This window comes from Mizuhopecten yessoensis, unplaced genomic scaffold, assembly GCF_002113885.1.
Source record: "Mizuhopecten yessoensis strain PY_sf001 unplaced genomic scaffold, ASM211388v2 scaffold10815, whole genome shotgun sequence".
Classification (NCBI taxonomy): Eukaryota; Metazoa; Mollusca; class Bivalvia; order Pectinida; family Pectinidae; genus Mizuhopecten; species Mizuhopecten yessoensis.
In genome coordinates this window covers 404,524-428,703 of record NW_018408735.1, presented here as the reverse complement: position 1 = coordinate 428,703, position 24,180 = coordinate 404,524, and the positions used below count along the sequence as shown (strand labels likewise).

Below are 24,180 nucleotides of genomic sequence, written 5' to 3'. Positions count from 1 at the left end.
CTGATAAGTGTTAGTCTGAAGCCAGCAGATACCACCATGCCTTTTGAGTGTGCCCGCCCCGATAAGGTCACGTTAGAGATACACAACCGACAAAAGGCTGTACACTACTGACTTCAGCCCATCGGGGCTGTAATACGCACCCCTCCCTGGGTTTTTAAACTGCACACCTGTAGAGAAATTACCCGGGGTTTATATGGAGTGGGATGGTGCCTCCCATACCTCATCAGAACTAAGCTACATCATATTCCCAATTATACGTACAAACTTGTGGGGACATTATTACGCGTCCTCTGGGGACTTGGTATCGAGTGACTCCCATTGTCTGACGTCCGATATTTCTGTGTTGTATTTCTTCTTGTTCTGCCATAAATCAGTTGTCCCTGAGATCCTCGCCGAGACGAGATGGTACGGAGATTATTTTTCTCGTCTTGTTATTGTTCAATTTTACAGATATTTCAAAGATTTACCGATCAAGTATGGTGCTTTTTTTCGTCAATAGTCTTCCTAATAAATCAGCCTGCTATCTGTACCACTGGTTTGTACCTGGTTCATCATTGTACACTCCAGCTGATCATTTGTGCTCGCCAAATTCTACATTCGTCCAAGTTACAAGTGGCCGAAACTGAATCTGGTTTGTATCGAGTTTGTTTTTACTATTAACTACGATTTCATAGGTCACCGTGGTGTTTTAATCAGTGGTAATTTCGTGAGAGATAGCGACTACAAATGTCCATTGTAATGGACAGGCCGCCCTGCCGTCTGCCGAGCTAATTCAATGTTATGTCAGGAGGCTGGGTAGTTGTGGTTTCCGGACTTAAAATGACGGGAGTTGAATTCCAGTTGCATTAATAATGTAACACTGTTGTATTTAATAAATAACACAGTAGAGCAGACTGGCGTAGATTGGACTAGTTTTGTCTGTACTAGACCAATGGTGCCGCTATTGAGGTGCTACACACTGACATGTTGCACAAGAAATTACATTTCATTCACCCTGTGTATGAGTTTGAATAGAAGACTGCCAATTGAAATAATTTTGAAATTTTATGAAAATGTTACCACTCCTTGGTATTTTAGCTTTTCATACAGTTTATACATTCGCCTACGGTATCTATTTGTGTGAGTATGTATAGAAGACGCTATGTATAAACATGTATTTATTCTGTTTCATGCATAGAAATGCATCATGGCAAAAAAGATGCACATCAAGTCAAAATGAAACACAATCTTACGAAATTGCATTTTTTTACTTTTTTCTACTTACAATTTTGTTTTTTTTTATATAATTATGCGTGCTGAATAACATACAAGTTTGTTTGCAGGCCACATGCATATTCTCGATCGATTGGTTGTCATGTTTATCTAACTTGTTTAAATCATTAAACTGCTAAAGACACAATGTTTAGAAAATGATCTCATTTTTAACTATATGATAATTTTCTAACGAGAGTACCATACACTGCTAATCATCATAAGTTGGGAGGGGGATCTTTTCCTCCCAAAGCTTCCTCCTAATTTCACGCCATCTTTCTTCCTTTACGACCGGAGGAATGCTTGAATCATGACGTTAGCATGGAAGGTATTGGCGCATAGTATATGACGTATCATACGACGTCATGATAAGAACATTGACCAATGAAATCACATCCAAGTTTTGTATCCACATGTGGATGACATGAAAGGCTTACTTATTCTTTGCAACTATACTGCTTCAGGAGTAGGAAATCTAAAGTGGTCACAAGCTAAATGTTGATAAGGTGTAAATTGTAATTTAGTATGTAAATTATTACTAATATCATAAGTGTTAACACAACAATTACATTAATATCAGTTTAACAGGTTTCTGTTAAAAGGAGAAATGATATAACCAACTACATTCATCGCTATGAAATAACTACATTTTTTGACAAATTTATCCTATTTAAGTAAAAGTGAAGAAAACGAATCAACTTTGGAAATTATAGAAAAAAGCAACCCTGAAATTTGTCAATTACGTTTATAAAGATGAATGTTAAAATCTTCAAAATATTTATTCCCAAAGTAGTATCGATGACACCATTCTGTGTTAAGTAAGAAACAGTGTATGTGTATGAGTCGTGGAAGACAGATAAAAAGAGGACAACAATGACGGGAGTTTACAACACTTTAATCAAGTATAAGCAGTAGGTAGATCGAGTGTCTCGGACACCGGTAGCACAACACAAAACAATACGAGTCATTATTTGCCGATTTATAGCGGAACACAAAACCTCTCTCAGCGGCACATTTCGCCCCTTCCCACACGCCCAGAGTACGAATCTAATTCGAAATATAGGAACTCGTCTATACGCTCTCATACACTACATATACATACTATCTCGCACGTTTTCTCTTCACAACTCTTTCTCACGTTTTATAAATGACATAATATTTCATTTATGACAAAAACCTTTGGTGTCAGCTTTCAGCTTATAAATTGCGTCTAGTAGGTGGCGCTGTCATCAGCAGCTCAACTTGCGCCACCACTCGTTAACAATAGAAACAAGAGGTGGCAACTCTAACCCTATATCCGTTCTAAATATACTGTTTAAGGGAATAGTATTGGAAAAATGAAAAATTCATTCCTCCGAAAAAAATGTATTAGTAATTAAGACATAACTGCAACTGTCAATCTATAAACAGTGGTTTTGAACCAAATAGTACATAATAGACACACAATAAACAGGTACACGGCTTTTGGTGTTTATGCTTTGAGCCGCACAAAATATCATAATAAACATGATTGTGAAGAAAAATGTACATTTTAATATGCTGGAAATTTCTGAAGATCCAAATAAACATACAGATACTGAATCTTTGGATGCAAACGAAAGGATAGATACCACTTTAAAAGATAGTATTTCCACGTATATGATAAACAGTGACACACAACAAGGTTTGGAACCTCCATGGACATGTAAACAATACAATATAAACATAAAGTATGTCTCTACTAATTTCCATTATTAACTCTTGAGCCCCAAAATGTCAATATGTTGAGAAATGAAGTGTTAGAGCTTCAGGGCATCAAATAAATGTTAAAATCCTTTCACAGCTGCCCTCGTACACGGAAGTAGTTTATTTTAGAACCTCTTTTTCAAAGATGTTCTTCATTGCAGTAGAACAAAGGGCACATTCCTGGAATCCGGGTAAAAATAATGCTTTATAATTTCCTAGAAAGATATAACCCGACCATATTAGTCGTCTCAAAAAAAAAATCGTTTATAACGTCGAGAGTGGCCAATGCTATCCTAGGTAACTATGCATTACTAATTTATCCTATAATAATGTTCCAATTGTATTGTATGAACACGCTTTGACTATAATCTCTGTAATTTGGCAGACCAGGGAAGGTGTTCCTTTGTACGACTGCAACATCACTGGAGATAATCTCCGGTATCCTCTGTGTAATACTAGATATGAAGAAGCGTATATCGCGGTGCGTGAGCCCCGGACCCCCGGATGTCCAGCGTTCACTGTGTGACTTATAATAACTTGTCACCGGGGATACACTGGAGCCTCCGCTGCCCTAATCGGTTGAAAATGGATGTGGATGATAAATGTCGTTTGTCTTATAGACAATCTTGAGTAATATAAATGGAATCACATCAGCGTGTGTACGCGGGACTCGGAAGTGTCATTCCGTCACCCCTAGAGTATGTGCGACATAACAACCTTTAACAGACGTCCTCATCACCTGTCCTCACCTCCTCACCGCAAGCAGCACAGGATGGGTACACGTCACTTGGGACAGTGCACGTGGCTATACGTCACGGGGGACAGTGCACGTTTCAAAACGTAACAAAATCTTCAAGATTTTTTTTTAAGAATAACCTTTTGGAAAGACTAGGTGTTGAGTAGTATGGTAGCATTCGGCGGCAGAACTTTCGTTTTGCCTTTTCACTGTAAATGTCATTGTATAGCCATATAGGGCCAGTTGAAGGACCCCCCGCTGAGCAGCATGTCTCGAATAAGAGTTTCGATGGGTGTCTTTCCGACCAGACGAACAAAGAAGAGTTGCTCGATGACTTGGGCGCTGACGGTCCGCAGGGAGGGTAGTCGTAGGAGGAGCTTGCCAAAGCGAGTGGGCTGATTCGGGTATTGGCTGCGAACGTACTCCTCCAGAGCGCACTGCGACTTCTCCTGAATACTCTCCACGTGGTTAGCATCCGTAAGACCACAGGCATCTGTAGTGACAAACAACAGTGTTATGGTAATGACATTATACGATATAAGGAACATCTCCTTAAAGATTGTTCTTCGTTAAATCAATACACAGCAAACAATGGTCCAGATTGACAATTAAGGGCACTGGGGCACGATACGTCCCTCTCTTGTCCTCGTATAACACCATGTGCTGTTTGGGATCGACTCAACATATGTCCTGGTATTCTATTTATTATAAAGGTTCTAATAAGTTGGTATATGTTGACATCCTTTCATATGTTTTGAAAAGCTGTTATTGTTATTTTATTTTCGTTTTTATATATTTATTGTTTTTAATAGTTAGTCCCTTTCTCTTACATTAATTCCTCATTGTGATTTAATGCTAGTTTCCTTTTTAATTATCTCACAATGGCACTTTATTTTCTGACACAAAGTTGTTATATCTTTAGTATGTTTTTTGAACATAAATGTTTTTTTTGTTTTTTTTTGTAAAACGTTGCCCTCTATTGGTATGAACTATAGGACTGCCCCACCCTAACCGCTATTGTGGAAATTTGACACATTTTTGGAATTAAGTTTTATGGAAATATAAGGAAAGTAATATATTACGTGTCTAGATTTTATTACTGTCGTCAGGCGAGATAAATAAAATGTACTTTTACGCGCAAGATACTGGTAATAAAAGTAGCACTAGAATAGAACGGAGTACACAATTTGTTTCCTCATCACACTTTGAAGTACAAGAGGCGACTAACAGAAAGAATTTAGATTATAAATTTTCAATTTGAGTTTTACGGCTGAAATTATTAACATTATTAAAGAATTGACACGCTCAGTTTCACAACGAACGCGTTAGGGCACCCCTAAAACTTTATCATAAATATATCAGCATTAAAATGTATGCACACTTTCGGGGGATATTAGTGATAGCTTGATCGTTAAACAAATATTGGTGTCGTAAATCAACCAACGATGACAATTGATGCCAATACTGCTCCAGTAATTTAATTTGCTGTGGAATAACCGCACAAAAGTACAGCAAACCTTCAAGGTAGAACTGGTAGCGATGCTTTTCAATAACCTGAATTAATATGATAACAGACAACAGCATAAAAACTACTTAACCTTTTGATGTAATACAGTTGTTTTGTTTAACCCGATATTAGATCACACAACAGATTATAGACATTTTATAAGATGATATTGTAAAACAGTTTAGTATAGTGTTTGTTAAAAAATAATCAAATATATATATATATCAGAATACTTAAAATAAGGCCCACTCCATTCAGGTTGATTTGACAGAATAAAATTACATTTGCACTAGTAATGAGGTTGAATTTTAATTAAATCTTGTAATTGTATAATTGCATTTAATTTAAGTGAACAAAATAATTTTAAAATAGGATTTAGTTGTAGAAATTCAAAGTTTTAAAAACAATTGTCGGTATAGATAAAATATTTTGACAATTTTTAAGACTGTAACTCTATGTTTAGAATGTCGTCGTTTTAGTACTTGGTTGTATACAGTTATATATAACAAAGAATGCACACGTCCCACATTGATGATTTCCAATTCAGATTGCAAAGTTTCAATTATCTACTTTAATTACTCAATGTAGTTAAGACATGTATTAATTATTAATAAAAACATTAAACAACGTCCATCATAAATTATTCAGGGAGGACATATGCGTATACTTTGCTGTCACATAGTCAGTAAAAATTGGGTATAATTCCAGCGGACAAATCATATAGAGAATAATCAAAAAAGTATATTTCCAAAGTTCTTCTGCTCTCGCAGACTAATTAAGATGGCGAGATAGGCCTTTGTACACACCTTGCGCTAGTTAGCAATTGTGATCGGCTGACCCGTGACGTGCCTGGCATAGAAGGTGTATAGAGATTAGATCTGACCCCAGGAGGCGTTACATTACTTGGGAGTTAACGAGCTAGAAACATTTCGCAGAAAAAAGAACATACCGCTATTCAATACCCGTGTGGCGTAGACTTGGTATTGAGGCCAGCCTAAGGAACAGATACCAGTTCATGTTGGGAAAAACCAAGGATAAATGCTATAATAATTTGATAGAATATTTTGACAATTTGTTGGTGAATACAATTTATAACTACAATGAATTTTCAAATTTCGCATGTATTTATTTCAAATCATTCATAGGGTATGTTTATAGAACGATCCATTGTATATCTTTTTTATAATATTAATTTCACTATTTTTACCCTTTATGTAGGTTAATATTAATTCGTGGTAAAACATGAAATTAGTATTATAAGTTTTCATACAAGCGTTTTCAAACATTTCATAGGAATGATTAATTTTATGGGTCGGTAAAAATAATGTTTACTTAATATTTGGAATTTAATATGAAAAAATGTTTAAAACTATACATAAAAATGTAAGTCCATGCAGCTAAGTACGTCCAATCTATTTCAAATTCTGAGTACAACAATTAACTATACAACAATGCAAATGAATTTGTTTTCATTGTCTCGATTAATAACAATAAAAATATCAGCATGTATGTATTGATATTAAACATTGAATATATACTTTAGTAGAAAGTGTCTTAAAATAATAGGGAAGAAAAGCAAATAAGTGTGTTGTTTTAAATATAATTTGTACTTGTTATAGAAACATATTTTATAACTTAACACGTGGGTTTATCATTAACCCAATTTTAGGGTACGTCATCAATATTATCAGCTGTATTTACAAGCTAACTATAGATGCTACAAGCGTGAGAACGTTTGTGTTATCTAATCAAGATAACATAAAATTGTTATCCGTATGACTCCATAAGATCCTTTGTTAGATATAAATATGAATTATAATATAAACATATACAAGAGGAATTGGAAAAATCTTGCGAATTCAAATGAAAAGCTTAGATCTGTTATCATATTAGTATTCCATTATCATTATAAATATACAACACACAGACACATAAGATAACATTTCAATCAACACAAGTTTACAACAAGCGACCCTGATGTCGAAAAATAATATTGCTATTGTACCGCTTCGCCCATGAAAACAATTTGTTTTACGATTTTGAGGAATGCAGTAATTATCAAACGTTAGATTTAATAGGATTTTTTTTCTCTCATTACCTTGATGTCAAATACAGCGATAAGTATGAAGTTTAAGGAAGAGGACAAGGCCGGGTTTATGGTGCAAGGTATATATATATATTTAAATAATTCAAGTATGGCAAATGCATGCTGTAGTTGAACATGTTAGCAAATATATATGTACAGTACATATGTGTGTGAGTGTCTAGGTAGGACTAATCTGGTGGTGTGGTAATAGTTATACAGTGTCTAGAGCTGGCTGATAACACTGCAGAATATTGCACAGCTATACCCCTGTAGACGGGACGAATAGCTCATACGTATGTACACCGCCATACCACTCCACTTCACCGCTGCATTTTATAATGTCTCTATGGCGGTTAGACTATTTATATAACACTTTGGTATTTTGTTGTGTCTGTTGCTAATCTAGATCATTACTATACAAATGTACGCCCTTTGGTTTGTTTCTGCTCATACTAAATTTAAAATTTCATTTCTGTTTGCAATGTCTATATTAGTATTTAAATGGCTGTCGTTTTTATTGGGAATATTATTTAAACGACACTAACATATTGAGGATAAGAATATAAAAAAAAATATCCGGTAAAACACAAAACGATAACTATGAATGTTATCATATTTAATTTCTCGATATCAGTGAGTGTAAATATTGTTTAAGAAAATAACAATAATGACAGTAAGTACATTTAATTTCTCGATGTCACTGAATGTAAATATTATTTCTGAGTTTATCAGTATATCATCTTAGTTGCTATGGTGTATCAATGTCTTTTCAATTTGAATTACTTAAACGTATTGTTTCTTATTGATATTGCTAAATTGAATAAATAAATGCTCTTCGATTACATTTGATGATTTGTTAAGTACAATTATTTGTTCAGTGCCAACTCGCATTTCCTTATCCTTAGTAAATGAAAATGTGTTTAGTCGCACGCGGGTAAATAAAACTTTGTATAATCAAATGTATATCGCTACCTGTGAATTGAACAAACCAACCGTAACGGATGATTTGTTTGTATCAGATTGTGTGTGTTCGATACCATGTCAATTTATGTGCACAAATGTTTTGTGTAAACATGCTGTGATGGTTTTTAATAACTAGATTTCCCTAACCGTTCTACATCACGACCAGATGCATCAAATGTATTGACAAATAGTCAAATCAGAAATGGCACCATAAAATACAAATGGCATGATAAAATTTCAATAAATAAATCCGATTGCGAATCACCACCTTGATGATTTTGTAGTTAACATTGTCAATTGACAAGAACAAATCTTTAAGTGGTGATCATGTTTGTAGGGAAATTATTAAGTTTCAGCATTAAATGGACTCGAGTTGATTAGTGTCGAGTTTGATCCGCGGATATTGATTGATAGCCCGAGATCCTGGCGAGCAAGGTTGGCACACCTGACCGAACAAATTAGTATTTATATATTCTCATTTGTCACTGTTCACTTGCCGCTGCAGTGGTATAATCTTTCAGCTGATTTCATATTGAGCTACGTTTACGGTTGTATCCCTCAATGAGATTTGTAACGGTTTATTCCGTGTGTTTTATCAACAAGAATTGATGACTTGATAGAGAGGGAGAAAGTAGGCGTAACTGTATAAAATTTTAACAATGGAAGGCCAACCAAGCAAGGCCGAAGCATTTATCATGCTTCAATGACTAACAAATCTGTCTAAATTTGTTAAATAAAATCCATGTTAATCTATTATGAGGCAAATAAATGTTACATGATTCTATTTAGAGATCAATCTCGATGCTTTATTAACAAAATAACCTTTTTATATTTTCATCGTGATAATATCTGTTTTATTTGATATGATCTAAGCAAAGTGAAACATCAAACAATTATAAAATTGTAAAATGATACATTATCACAGGCGCTGGCTTGTTTTCTGATAGAGAATAGATACAGAGAAAATTGTGATATACGAGGAAAATCATTATAATCTTACTACAATTCTCGTTAAAACAACTTTTAAAATCTATTCCATTTATTCTTCATTTACAAAACTAAATAAATTTGTATTTGGTAGCTAACGTATATTTGTTTTCCTTTTTAATATAAAAGAATATTTAGTTCCTTCAAATATTTACACATGAGAGAAAACATAGCCTTGTTTCAATCACCTCCTTATTTCACTGGAATAATTATTTTATGGTTCTTTCACCAGAAAATGAAAAGAATATGAAAACCAATTGTCACTCTGCTAGTCCTAAACAATGAGTTTAGCGGCAACAAAACTTCTATTAGCTTTAAAATGCAGTACTTGAAAATGCCTAACCTCAGGGTTCTACGGTGGTCCTTCCCTTCTCTGTCATATACAATTAACATGTGGCACTTCAGCCAGAACTTGAACGTTGTCTTTTGACTTTTTATTCGGGGAATATGCCTCACAGATGCATGAGTGCACTGGCATGCCTAACACATACAGGGGGCTAGTATTGGCTTGCCGTGGATTAATGAAGGGTGTCTCTTTCAGCAATGTCATAAGCGGTCACCCTCACGTGACCCCATTCTTTAAAACGTCAGGTTCGCGCCTTTCACCGCTGTATAATGATTTCAGCACCACGCGGGGTATCACCGCGAGATAGAACGACACAGAACGCATACGTAAATGTTACGTTACACTTTTTGTAAAAGGAAAGATATTACATCTAAATCCCTGCATTGTTGAAATCCATACATAGCCAAATTATGACAGAGAATATGAATTGCATAATTTGAAAGAAAACTCCAAAGACAGCGGTCCAAAAACCAGCCCTCCGATGAGATCTGTAAGGGATTTATCTGTGATATTGATTTTTGGTTTTTATTAAAACAGACTTCTGGTGCGTTGTGTTGAGAAATTAACAATTGCGGTCATGTCAGGAAAAATTACTTCTCAACACAACAAAACGATAGCTAGCGAGTAATGGCTCTGGTTTGGCTTTGTCATTAGCCGGGCGGGAGTTTTACCACACTACCTCACTCTGCATATTATCATGCAGCAGAGCAAACGCGTTAAAGTGTTATAACACAAATGTCAAGGTCTTCCAACATTTCCTTAAAGGATACTGCAGTAAAAACCGAGTTACTCTTAAACTTCAAACCACTCCGTCAATTTAACACCAAACACTTCACGAGAAGATTATTAATTTTACTTAAGTTATAAAGTTTTGGAACATTTTTGAAACATGTATTAGGTAGAAACAGGGTGATATCCATACAAGGGACTGATAAGGTGTTAGTTTAACCCCAAAACTACACTCATTGTAATATCAAAAGGGAATATGTTAGGTTTCTCAAAATTAACATTTAAGGCAATTAAGAATTTCCCATTATGCCAAACCATCTGTCACATATTAAAAATGTGGGTTTTTTTGTGATAAAGACGAAATATTTAAATGAATGTTATGTAACCACTTTGATATATTTTCTCTTCATTTACAATTTAGAAAATATCCCATTCTACAAGATATGTTTATAAATTAATCAAAATATATTATTTTTTTCCGTGTTAAACTCTTATTTACTTCTTATATAAAGCTGATCATTGATATTCTCATTAAAAGACCAAAACGTTAGCTGTTAAAGCAACTTAATGCTGCATATTAGACTGCATCTATTATAAGTAATGTTCTATTAACTTATAAGAATAAAAGTGCGAGTTATTCTTATCTAGAAACAACGGTGGTTTGTATTACTGTCATCATTTATGAGTCGGTCATGCATATAATTACTCAGCGTTCTATTTTAATTAATATATAACGTACAATAAAGAATTAAAATTTGTATATAAGAAATAAATTAATGTTTGATTTAATCAACCCTGCGTGACAACATACTTCTAGTATTTAAGTTCTATGTCAGTTTATATAAACTAGATATTTTGGTTATTTTTTGATGAAATGTTTGAAAACATGAACTTTGCTCGTTGATTGGCGTTTTGTCTCTTTTGTAAAACCCTTAAGGGGATCGGTCAGTCAGTGAAAATGGATGGTTGTTTTTTATAAACATATTGTTCAATTATCCCTCCCTAGAATTTATACGTTTCATTGTTTATGAAAGTATTTTATTTTATATTCAAGTGTATGAAATGTTCAGACACACGCGAGTTTTTTAACCAAAATTTGGATATACATGATATTGAAAAGGAAATTTAGGAATTTTGCAAAACATCAAGCTTCAAGTACAGTTAGATATACAGTACTTATACTGTATAGAAATAGGGACAGGTAACTGAAAAAATAATTTTGTCTGCATCGATAGTTATCACGTAAGTGATTATGAATATACAAATATACAAATATACAAACAACTATATATACACGTGTATATATAGTTGCTATAGTAGATTGGTGACCATACACACATACAGTACTAGTTTTTACGAATCAGTCACACTATTGTATTGGCTACTGGTTATTCATCTATGCTGAATATTTACATATATTGCATAAAACATGTTTTGTCATTGTATCCTCAAACACGTTAACATAATTACTTATGGGACACAACATATAATCTTCCATCATATGTATATAACTATCGAGGAAACAGTGTAAACCGAAGTAGACTTTACGTATCGTTGTCAGTGTCACATAAGCTACAGCAGCTGAACGTGCACTTTATACGATCGGGTGTCGCACTGAAACAGTTACGGTTACTGTGTATAATTACACAAGTTATGAACATACAGTGGTATTGATCTGGTCGAATTAAAATCCACATACACTGATATGAATCGCAAACTACGTTTAACAACATGTAGAAACAGATGGCACACGTCGGGCTTGTAGTGTGACCTCTAGAACGAGACACGCACATGTATCTATACTTAAAATCTTGACCTAGTTAACACATTAAAATTGACTCGCGAGTATGCTATCAATAACGCCGAGGAAAACACAAGTTATGATGAGTGTTTGGGGGTGTATAAACTACAATCGCTTAATACCAAACCTCGCGGAGGAGTTATCTAAAGTCATGAGCTAACACTAACGCATCTTAGTTTCTTACCACGTAAGTTAACGTGATGCAAATAAATAAGACAATTTCGTACATTTAAATGTTTAAATGTAAGGATTAGTCAGGCCATGTGTAGAGCAGTAGACACAACAGTCAGTGTGTATGTATGGGGGTCGCCAGACCGTGACAATCTGGCCCAGACCTGGCGAGGCAGGCCGCTGTCATCTAGTCAAATAAATATACCAAATTCCTGCCTCATGAGCTTGACAGTTTGGGAAACATGAAATATTTCAAACTGTCAGTTCTTGGACGACGACGGGAATTAAATCAGTGCTTGTTTGACTGTATATACAGCGTGAACTGGCCATGAATAGCAGACGAAGTTTTTGTATATTTTTAAAAGAGCATGGCCGCCATGTAGACCATCACCTGCATATACGTGTATTGCATAATACTTTACTAACACTCCGTACTTAATGTTTACCTAAACTTTTCCGTTGCTCTATATCACTGGCGGATATTGTTCTGTCGAAAAGGCAATAGGTATTTTATTGGTTTTTCGTTCTAGCACATACGTAATTTAACGATAAGAGTTTCCTGATATGAAAATATACAGGATGTTTAGGTAACGAATATTCACATGCAAGCACGTGTAGTGAAATTGTTAAGTGTTCACAGACGACAGGCCCTACGTAGCCAGAAGCAACGTTTTATCTACTGCAAACTTGCTTTCTTGCACACAGAGAGGGGCGGCCTGTGACCCACAGTAGGTCGTTAGTACTGCATATCTTTCTTGTCAGTTGCTCAACTCTGACATAATCCGCCTCACGTAACCGCCAAACAAATCGGCGAATTTGTGCAAAAGTCTGGAGCCCGGCCAAGTCGCACGGGCTTGAATCGACTTGTTCTGTTGCAAGCAAGATTATAGAAGAATCTGATATCCGTAGTAAAAGATATAAAAATAATATTTAAATATCATAACAAAATGCATGTTAGGTTTAAATAACAGTGGGACCACTAAACTACTATATGGTGAAAAGGGTCTGTCTCCATTACTTACAAGGAAGGTTCGGTTATCAAGGAACTAAACAAGCTAAAACCGTGATCGAATGGACGACTCGCTATTATTTATTCATTTTCAACTGATAGAACGAGAGTGGACATTTATGATGTCGCCTCTGCCCCTACACTATTATATATACGCGGTAGTTGCCATTTACCGTCATATGTGACAGTTTGTGTGGCGATTTTAATGACCTTAACGCTCATGTATATATCACCTTTTAGATAATGAAATTACCAATACTTAAAATAACGCCCCATTACGTTTGCTGAGCGATAACTCCTGTAATTAATCTACTACCGTGCCAAGTTTCAATTTCGAAATGCGTGACCATCTCCAAACTGAATTAAGAGTGAAGTTCCCGGTATCACCTCAGCGCCATCGATCATTTACATGTTAAGATACCTGAGTAATGGTGTTCCTCGCCAGTTTATTATGTACATGTAGCACTGTAAACTGTACTGGGGAAAGTCCAACCAAATTACATAGTATGTCATATACACTGCTAAAGTTTCACTTTTGATTCACAGAATTTTGCTTGCTTTATAAATCAGTTACAACATGTGTCGTATTCGGAACAAATCAAAAGTTGTTGTACTGTAACCCCTAGAAAAAGAACATTTACCAGAACCCTAAGGTGTCAAACAAAACCCTAAAACGTTCCACTCTACTGAGTGTATCTGTTAGGGGGCATTTGGTATGGAGTAGCCAGGTTGGGAGGTCCCATTTAACGTTCAGATCCAGTAACTCTGTGTAATGTTTTAATGGATGAAAGCACTCAATGAGTGGATGATGATGAAGAAACAATTTTACTTTAATCTTTCGTCTTTAGAATTTTACATTGATTTGCTTTCCAGACGCATCTTTCAATACATATATACATACGAGTTAAATTTAAAGACGTTTGCCCTCCGCGATACTGTAACACATTGTGAATTCGTTTTGCCTAACGGCTTACCAAATTGAACTTTGAGAATATTAGGTTACTATGTTTACACTAATTGATACGCGTGTTTATTTTAGGGGGAAGATAATTTTGATTGGACACAGGTGACCATGGATCCACCGATGAAAGTCCAGACGGAGAGTGCGTGGGAAAGTAAAGATTCCCCCAAACCAGTTTCATCAACCCCCTATCACAGCACACTGCCAATTTGTCCCACACACTAAAGTGTAAATATATCAGGTTTAAAGAAGTGCAGCAAAGGCCTAGTAGGGAGTCTGAATTATCAGTCCTAGCAGCTTAGGTCTGTATAACTTATGTAAATAAAAAAACTAACGTACATGGCAGTAGAATATCTATAATTAAATAAAATGTAAAAAAGTTAAAAATAAGATTGATAACTTAACCTTCCTGAAGGATATATATAATAAATAGTTGCGATAATGTTCTTTTAACATGTTGCCAAAGACCTGTTATACAAAAATGATATGATAATATACAGAGGAACACAATATGTAGCTTATTGGTGGAACCTTATTACATAGTCATTCATAATGGTTTTGTTTTAACGAAACAAGCATTATGCCTCTCTAGGTGTAGGAGCGATATGGCGTTTTTACTTCGTTTATGGGTTTATCTATTTACATTGTGTAACATAAGGATCTCGAAGTGTATATCGGTAACCAGGATGCACTGTTTAAAGGACATTGATTTCTTGCCAGCTGTGCTCTGGTACATAGTAGGTGAGGTAATACCGGTTGAATTATACTGTCTGAGGACATTGTGTTAAGTCACAGGGGTGTCCTCCTGGCCTGTCTGTCAGCACCACTACAGACGGCAAAGTCAACAACACACTCGTATAAAACGGGGCATTTATCAGACAGAGGAAAAAATCGTGAAATATGTTCACATCAAAAGATAGAAAGTTATGTTCTATTTTTAAGGCGAGGATTGTTGAACTTTGTAAGAATAGAAAATACAATTAAAGGTATTATACATGTCAAAATTTATTTTTACCGTTGAAATACTACTGTGTGTGTAAAATTGAAATTGATGAACAAGAAAAGTCTAAATTCTGGAAATAATATAAAAACTATCATTTAATTTTTCAAATAAGAAAAATGATTTCTGTTAGAAAAAAATGTCTTTGTGATTTTAGAACTTATTCTGAAAGACGAAATTTTAGTTGTGATGTTACTGTTTAATCAGGAATATCGTTATCTAACATGTGGAATGGGAAACATAATATAGCTGTTGTGTATACTGTTATAGACGAGTTAACATGAAACAATAGTCACTGTCTTGAAAACAAAGACTTCCTATATAGGTATATATTTCTTTTCTGTGTATAGCGTGTTAATAATTCCAAGACATTGGTGAAATTATTTATTTCAGGCATCTCAAAGCATGTTTTGATAACACAATTCTTGTAAAGTATTAAATGCCAACGATGTTTATACCCATACGTGACTTTGATTCAATTTGTATTTGCTGTATTATAAATTGGTTTTTATATATCATATAGCAAACTTATTTTGGTATATATATATGACATAAAGTCGTGTTTGTGGATATAATTAACGTGTATCACATTATGTTTTATATGTACATTTATCAATATATGACATAAAGTCGCGTTTGTGGATATATTTTAGGTTAATCACATTATGTTTTATGTGTACATTAATCAATATATGACATAAATTCGTGTATGTATATATATATATTGAATTATGTTACGTTTTGACTTATATGTGGATATATCAATTCATTATAAACTGGCACTGATATGTACATATCAATATATTAAAGTATGTCTTTTGTCCTTAGCAATATATTACATATTGTTTTGTTTATTTTTATCATGTTATTTTTTACTATATAGATTGTAGGTTGAATGAAGATATAGTAAATGTATATATAATTATAGTACGTATCAAATCTTGTCATTTTATCAGTAAATACAGAATTCTATTGTTTGGCATTAATTCTTCATATTTCTGGTTGTAACTTGCATTTTAGCTTTCTAACACACTTAATTTCACATTATCTGAAAAAGATTTACGCACAAAGAAACCGATACAATAATCTGCCATGAGTGACAACAAGACACTTAACTGTTTATTTCTTGCTAAGACATACGAGAAAGATATAAATATCTAATACAGTATAATATTTGAGGTGAAGATAACATTTAAACAGTGAATGTTACACAAAACGATGGTACAATTCGTTTCCCAGACCAGTTCCGTGTGTCCAAAAGCCAGAACCAACTATTGGACATTTTCATCTTAAGATAGGAAATTAAGTGTTTGGTATGTTTTATGAAAAAGGAAATCTTTGATTGAAGGAAAACTTCAATGAAAAGAATTTAAAGATTTAAGAGAAGGTAGATAGAGGAAGGGAGATGTACTTACTGTAACCGTTCATGGTGGGTCTTTGTGACGGAACTGGCTCTGGTTTGCGATCTAAAAGAAAACAGTAGGTGAGCATCACTCGGCTCAAGTCACGACATTGTCACCGTGTACATTCCTCGTGTACCAGTTTAATGACAACATCAAATAATCTCCCTATCCCTCCAACTTTGTAAGGGTAGAAATAATTACGCTCATTGAACAGTTTATCGGGTATGTTATTCGGGTCTAATAGGTTTAATTGGCCTGACAATAGTTTCGATAATTGTCGCCTTTGCTTTTTAATAAAATGAGACAAAAACTACAGACAGTTCAGCAGAATTAGACAAAAAAATTAATGTGAACCATATTAAATGAAATAGAGTTATGCGAGCTTTGAAGGCATTATGTAGAGAGAATCCCACCATGCTGTGCACTAGAGCGTGAACTATTGTGACTGTATTACAAAGCTGAGCATTCAAAAATCATTCACTGTTACAATGGGTCGGTTCTTATCAGGGTCGTTATAGAGCTTCATACGTTTATACGTTTGCGAAATGTTTAATCAAAAATTGTTTCAACTGTGACCGCAAGCAATATTTGTATTTTCAATTTAGAACTGATAAACTAGTTAGACAGACTTCAATAAAATACAAAATAATATAAGACGTCGTTTTTTTCTTCAACTTCCTCCTCAACTATCAATATACAAACACTTGATCTAAATGACAACTTTATTTTAGATCAAATGTTTTAATAAATACACATTTTGTGAAATTGTATAAACATAAAAAGATGACTAATGTTTTAGATACAGACCTGAACTAAACAAAACGATGGCTTTCAGACAACTGTATTCCGCTGAATCCACATGCAGGGCCTTGAGCTTTTCCACTTGTTCCTGGAATATTCTTATATGGTCCATAAAAGCCACAACCCTGTCCGCAGCCATGGGGCTGGCGTGGAGACCTGCGGCCGCTAACAAAGGGGCCACATGAAGTGGCATGGAACATTGAGCGGCATTCAAAACAAACAACTCGCTCCAACTTAGTCGCAAGAGGGCCACTTGGTCCGTAACTTGAAGATCAGGAAAAAATGGAATATTTCTTGCCCATTCTACAGCACTAAACAATAGCCTTGCTGCAAGTTCACAAATATTTTCTATGCCCATTATATTATTTGTCTGCATACATTGTCCGTATCGGGAAGTAGGGTAGGGTTCGGCCCTTAGGAGCATGGAAATAAAGCTGGACAGGTACGTATGGCCATTTAACGGGTCACCAGTGCCGAAGGCCATTTGGCCAGGGAAGGGATGCTGGGTGGGCGGTATTCGGCCTCGCTGTACGGCTGGAAAGAAAACGAAAATTATGTCATAAAATTGTTGATATCTAATTTTATATAATTATTAAATTTCCGTTTGTTTGAGTGAACATTTTGATTTAATGCTCAAAATTTAATAAAACCACATGAAAATCCTTCAAGTGGAAGACAGTGAAGGCACTGAAGAACAAAGGTGTTATTTTAAACATTAAGTTGATTTCCATAAAGGGCCAAAGTCAGAAAATAATGATCAATGTTTGCAGGTAAATAAAATTGAAAATAAGTGATAAAAATGTCCATCTCAAATAATGTTTTCGGTTTGAAAAGATGCAGGTAAGAAATGCTTTTAATCACAAACTAAAAATCCACTTTTCTATATTTTAAGGTAAAAGGGAACTGTTACTAAAATAAATATCCAGATAATTTTATGAAGAGAGATGTGTTAAAATACTTTTGGGTAAATGGGTCTGGGGTGTAATACGAAGGGTTCTGGGATCACACTACAAGGGGAAAGGGCAAAGGTCTGACACGGGAGTCATGGTGCACGACGCTGCACAAGGCTCGCAGCCAGACACCTGCGTTTACCGGGAATCAGCCCTGCTAGTAAAGGTCATGTTTATACGACATTTGACGGGATCATGGCGTAGGCGAAATATAGACAGTTGTATTACATAACCAGTATAAACTTGTGTGTGTTTATCACTATATATAACATATACACACTTTATACATTATTTTCTATTTTTATCTTTTTTATGATTTGAATTTAAAATATCCTGTAAAGTTTTTAGTTTTTAGTTATTTCATTTATGTCGAATTTCTTTTTAATATTAAACCTGTTTCGGGTTATCGACGAACTATCGGTGATGATGGTTTCTTTTTAGCTGATCGGCTTATAATTTGTCGCATGAATGAACAGAATTCATTGTAGTTAAAACGAAAGTAGCAGCAACCACAGCCTGATCATTTACCCGAACCGGAGAAAGATAATTTATCAGTGAACAAATCTTCCACGTGTTAAATGGCATGTTATTGTCAATAAAGTTATGGATGATAACGAAATTACTCCGCTTAATTATATAGATAAATGCACTAAATGTACGTAACATGACCTCCGGGGGGTGATAATAATTAGTTTAAAGCTAATTTTTAACAAATACAGAGCAAAGTATTCAATTTAGATTTGTGATTATTCGTATAGCTATTTCATGCATCAGAAATTTATTCTGAAAATGAATAATTATTTTTGTAAAGGTTTTAACCTGCACATTGATCTTGCATCTTCCCGATGGCGGAGTTATGGGGTAGGGCCAGCGGATCTGAAGAAGCCGAGGGGTAAAGAAGAGAGTTGAAACCACCAGACTGACAAGTGCGCGACCTACCTTCCCGTCTCATCCCCATTTTCAGACACTTTTTGAGACGACAGTATTGGCACTGATTTCGATGGTGCTGATCTATCGGACAAGTTCTATTTCCTCGGCACGTGTAAGTTAAATTTCTCCGCACAGACCTTTTGAAAAAACTTTTACACCCTTCACATGTAAATTGACCATAATGCTTTCCGGAGCTTTTGTCCCCACACACCACACATTCTATATGTTGTTGTTTAGCCTCTGGAGAACTGGACGTGCCATTAGGTGTCGTAGCGGTGCCATTTGGAACATTGGCAGGTTGTGTCTGGGGTGGCGGCTGTGTCGGGGTCACGGCCGTGGGTGTGACCGGTGGAGGCTGGGCGGGGGGCTGCACCGCTAAAGGTGGAGTAGTACCCAAGTCCTCCGTGGGGTCCCGTGGCCAGGAAGTCACAGTAACAGGGTTACCCTGTGATGCAGTCATCGCCATATTATTGTGGCAGAGTGTACATACACTGGTGTCTGTCTATATAGTAAGTAAGGGTCAAGTAACCAACCGGGTAAGTTCGTGGTCTAACCGATCAAGTCAACTTGCTGTCATCTGCCGTTGTGTGTCGACGACTGTCTACCACTCTCCTAGGAAGCACAACCTAACATTGTTCACGTAGATGATCATTGCTCCACGGAGCACTCCACGAGGCAACCTTTAACCATGTGTCGGATCGTAAATATAATCATATTCTAAAAGAGTCGAGATATGAAACAGCGAGAGACTTGTGCGCGGAGTAATCGCGATCTCTACCATGCGAGGAGTGGGTGGCCTAGAGTAGCACTCTGTATGTTTTGAACTCTGACACTAGTATTAAAACTGTTGAGTTTCTATGGCACTCTTCCATATAAGGAAAGCGATGTCATTTAGGTTCAAGAAGTGTATTAGTGAGTGACAATTGCTGTCGCTTGGTCATAGCCCCCAACCATCGGGGGCATAGCCGCTGCACACGGGCAGGCGATCCCATTGGCTGAGAGCGCCATTTATTATACGCCGTACGTCTGTCAATAATCAATCTCGTATTCCTGCGCACACTTGCAGCCGCTCATAATCTGCCCTGGGTCATGTATGTTTCTGGTCCAATCGGCACGAGTTTAGGAGGAGGGGAAATATCCAACCCTTACGTGTCAAGTAGGAGGGAGGTTAGTCTACATATTGAACTCGGCTTTCAGAATGAAGTGTTCACGTCTGTTCGGGGAAAATCGTCTGCTTCTCGGCGTAACGATTACCGCATAATAAATACCCTTATATAAAGAGAAATGTGGCTTTACAAACTCTGTCTCGCTTTGTTTAGGGTGGTGATACACTCTGGGTGACTGACCCACCATGGGACACGATCATTTTACAAGACTTGGTGATCGCTTTTTCTATTAAAAATAAACAGACATTATACAATGCTTTGTATACGTATATATTGTACACATAGTGTGTGACCTTAAACTGAGGTCATCCGTGTGTACTTTATTATAAGTTAGAAGTTAGACACCATCACAACCCTTGCGCAATCTTATCTGAAATACGGGCATGACCTGAGCGAACCGCGGCGAGAGGGCACGCCGCATTACATCGGGTTTGTAGGGACAAAGTTAGTCTGGCGGAGGTGTATTAAACTGTTTCAAATAAAATCTGCCCCTGGCTTGTGTAGCGGTGATACACACGTGGAGCAACCTGTCAACTGTTCTGTATACCAGTGTATATGTATAAATAGATTGTCTTTAAGATAAATAACACTGATATGCTGACATAGGTTACATTCATCACTTCCTGCTAAATACATTTGAAATGAAATCTGGTCTGTCTCGTTTTCTCGCTATTTAAAAATTGAAAATATCATATACTAAACATTATCTATTTGCTGAAAAAAACTTACAAATGATGAAAGCTGTCTAAACGAATAATGATATAAAAAGGTGATTTTTATTTAATGATGAAATCGTTATTTCTTCTGTCACTTTTCAAACAATATTCTTTTAAGAAATGACTAATGTGTCATGTATGAATAATGATATCTCCGACTTCCTCACTTTAGGACAAATACAAACTTTAATAAAAATTCACACCTTCAAATCAAGTCAAAATGTCAAGACCCCGATCCCCCTGCGGCGACCCCTGAGAAGCTATCTATACAGAATATATAGGGAGCGGGGTGTTTTGTCAGCGAGCGGGGTAACAATGATATAACCCCGATTTCGTGTTATCTGTCTGTATGCTATATAGTATTACCCTTGGTCACAGGACCTGAATAAGTTGCATGCATACACACATCTAGCGTCAACTTTTACAAGCATCATTGACAGAACACAAAACATTTTCACAATCTCAAGTAATAAAAATACACGACGTGTCAACACGGTTGGCTGGTGCTAGACAATCGCACACGGCAACCTTCCACAAAACCTATTCCCAAGTCTTGTTGCTCTTTTTATATATCATTACCATCACAAACGGCCAACACCACTGGATTTGCATGCGGCCTAAACTAACAAGAAAAAGCAACGGCATTATATCCATATCTGACACATAATTCTACAAGATATTACGCAAGTTGTATTGAGACACAAATAACATAGCCAAACGTTATTGTGAGTACTTGACAAGATTTCTGCGTGTGCCAAGGGACGCTATAAAGTAATCTGCTAGTGGCACACTGGTCCCACACCTGATCAGAATATCAGAACACATGACAGGAATTCAAATCTACATACGACATAGCTCATCTGTTGACGGGTGGTATTTACGTGAACAGAAAATAACACAGTACACGACGGATAAATCTATGTATAGGTAATAGAGGTATCGTTTCTCTATTTACAACATAACATAATAAATAACCTCATTAAGCACATTTTTTACTTTTTTAAAAAGTAAGAAAACCTAGCCAATTAAATATTTAAACATCTTTATATCATTTTGTGTAAATCAAAACTAATTATCAAAATCTAATAAGATTAAATTAAAACAACAGGACTTAGATAATAAACATGTGATTTTCCTCCATTATTTTCCCTAGGTTCAACCTTTGTTTGTCAATAAAATCCTCTATCATAACTTAAGCTTATTTGGAATTAGCGTCTGGTTGATAAGCAGGCTTTTATTAAGATGACAGCAGACCATTGGTATTGTAGTTGTGTTTAACCATGGCGTGACATTCAAATTCAAATCAACTAGCTGTAACGTAATGTGAAAAGAGCATGCTGAAAAGTATAAAAGATATTTATTGTCCTATTATAATTAATTATTTATCTATGCTAATTCATCCTGTCAATCACCGACTACACGGATGGTCGGTAATGACTTACTTTAGCAATCTGTATACACTGTCTAATACAAATCTGTTGTTGATTCTAATTTTGTCTATGACATTAACGATCAGTCATCCCCGTCTTGGTAAATACTTCATGCAAAAAGCTAAACATGTTCGCTACGTGATATCATTTAAAATCAGTAAATAGTCAGCTATCTTAAACATAAGGTATGTCTTGGGTTTTTTTTGCATATTTTCAAATCCTTTAAAAGAATGTCAGGTTAGATATTGTTCACTTCATTTCCATCTAGATGCCCTCTTAAATACAACTAGAGAGTAACAGTATAAAATGTATGACTAGGGAGGTGACAAGAAGTTATATACAGTCCAAGTATTGATTAGTTTAATGTCTGAGTTACTTAAATATGGAGGTTGTACTGAGTTTAATGACCAAGTACCTAAATACAGATTTTTTTAGGTTTAATGCCTTATTGATTTACTATAGATGTTTCACTGAGTTTAATGACTAAGTCAGTTTATATAGAGTTTACTACTGTCCTTGACTAAATAAGTTGAAAGTCGTTTGAGGTAAGGACTAAGTAAGTGAAGATGGAGGTTAGTGTTTTTACTTTGTATGGTTGCTATTCATATAAGAAAAATAACCTGAATTTCGAACAAATAACTTTGAAAGTCTGTTACATCAATGGAAAGATTTTTAAGAAATTATTTTTTATGAGTAAGCTAGAAAAATATTGATAAATTATCTAAACAATTGATTTGAAATCTACTTTATAAAACATAAATAAGAGGGATAGTTTGTATATTAAACAAATGCATGATTAACAATATATATATTTCTCCAATATTACTATTAAAAAATATAAAATGCTATTTGTAAGCTACTATATTATAACTGTTATTATCCGGTGCCAACTACATAAGAGATTGTGTGTTATACATGTAACCTATTTTCTATAATGTATGAATGTGTCAAGTACTCAACCGACTTCTTCAGCAAATCATTACGACTTATTCAATTAATTTGCATAGCAATTAATGACAGCTAGTACTAACCCAAGTCATCAATCATTGGGTTTAACACGCTACTTAAATGGTAAAATTGTATTCTAATTCAATTATCCCCATAGTGAACGCAATTATACAAAACACCTAGAAATATCTACTGTACACTGGAGGCGATTGGATGTTTCCGTTAAACAACACAGTGCCGGTCTGGAGTACAATAGCACGATCACACTAATGATAAAAACACAGTGTCGGTCTGGAGTACAATAGCACGATCACACTAATGACAACACCTATAATAAAACAACTACTACTGTTAATTTACTCTTTCACTAAAACACAAATTGGGCCTATAAAAACACTATATATGTTCCACACGCTTGGTTTAAATTCTTCTTAAATTATGTTAGCTAAGTGAATGCATCTATTACGAGAACAAGTAGACCGGGGACTCCATAGCTAATCACACACTTTGTCCTAATCCTAATAGACAATAATCCTAATCCCGCAAAGGGTTGTTATCAATAGC

The 24,180-nt window shown here is 35.4% G+C and overlaps 1 protein-coding gene across 3 annotated transcripts; it reads right to left on the bottom strand.

Annotated features, from left to right (window-relative positions):
- Window positions 1-2,129: 2,129 nt before the first annotated feature.
- LOC110462630 (nuclear receptor subfamily 2 group F member 1-A-like) lies at window positions 2,130-20,156 on the bottom strand. Of its 3 annotated transcripts, XM_021516684.1 has the most exons (5): window positions 19,366-20,156; window positions 17,483-18,010; window positions 16,688-16,738; window positions 6,169-6,213; window positions 2,130-4,205 (listed from the first exon to the last, which is right to left on the bottom strand). In XM_021516684.1, the coding sequence occupies exons 1-5, from the start codon at window positions 19,820-19,822 to the stop codon at window positions 3,931-3,933; spliced, it is 1,356 nt and encodes a 451-aa protein (XP_021372359.1). In that variant the 5' UTR covers window positions 19,823-20,156; the 3' UTR covers window positions 2,130-3,930. The 3 variants fall into 3 exon arrangements, with proteins under 3 accessions (XP_021372359.1, XP_021372360.1, XP_021372361.1); XM_021516685.1 differs by lacking the exon at window positions 6,169-6,213 and having other exon boundaries at window positions 19,366-20,153; XM_021516686.1 differs by lacking the exons at window positions 6,169-6,213; window positions 16,688-16,738.
- Window positions 20,157-24,180: the final 4,024 nt, after the last annotated feature.

Excerpts from the sequence above, each read along its gene's own strand:
- LOC110462630 (XM_021516684.1), bottom strand. The coding sequence starts at position 19,822 with ATGGCGATGACTGCATCACAGGGTAACCCTGTTACTGTGACTTCCTGG. Across the intron at positions 16,739-17,482 it reads CATCGTTTTGTTTAGTTCAG|ATCGCAAACCAGAGCCAGTT; the intron begins GTCTGTATCTAA and ends GTTTTCTTTTAG. Across the intron at positions 6,214-16,687 it reads ACCCACCATGAACGGTTACA|GCTGGCCTCAATACCAAGTC; the intron begins GTAAGTACATCT and ends TCTGTTCCTTAG.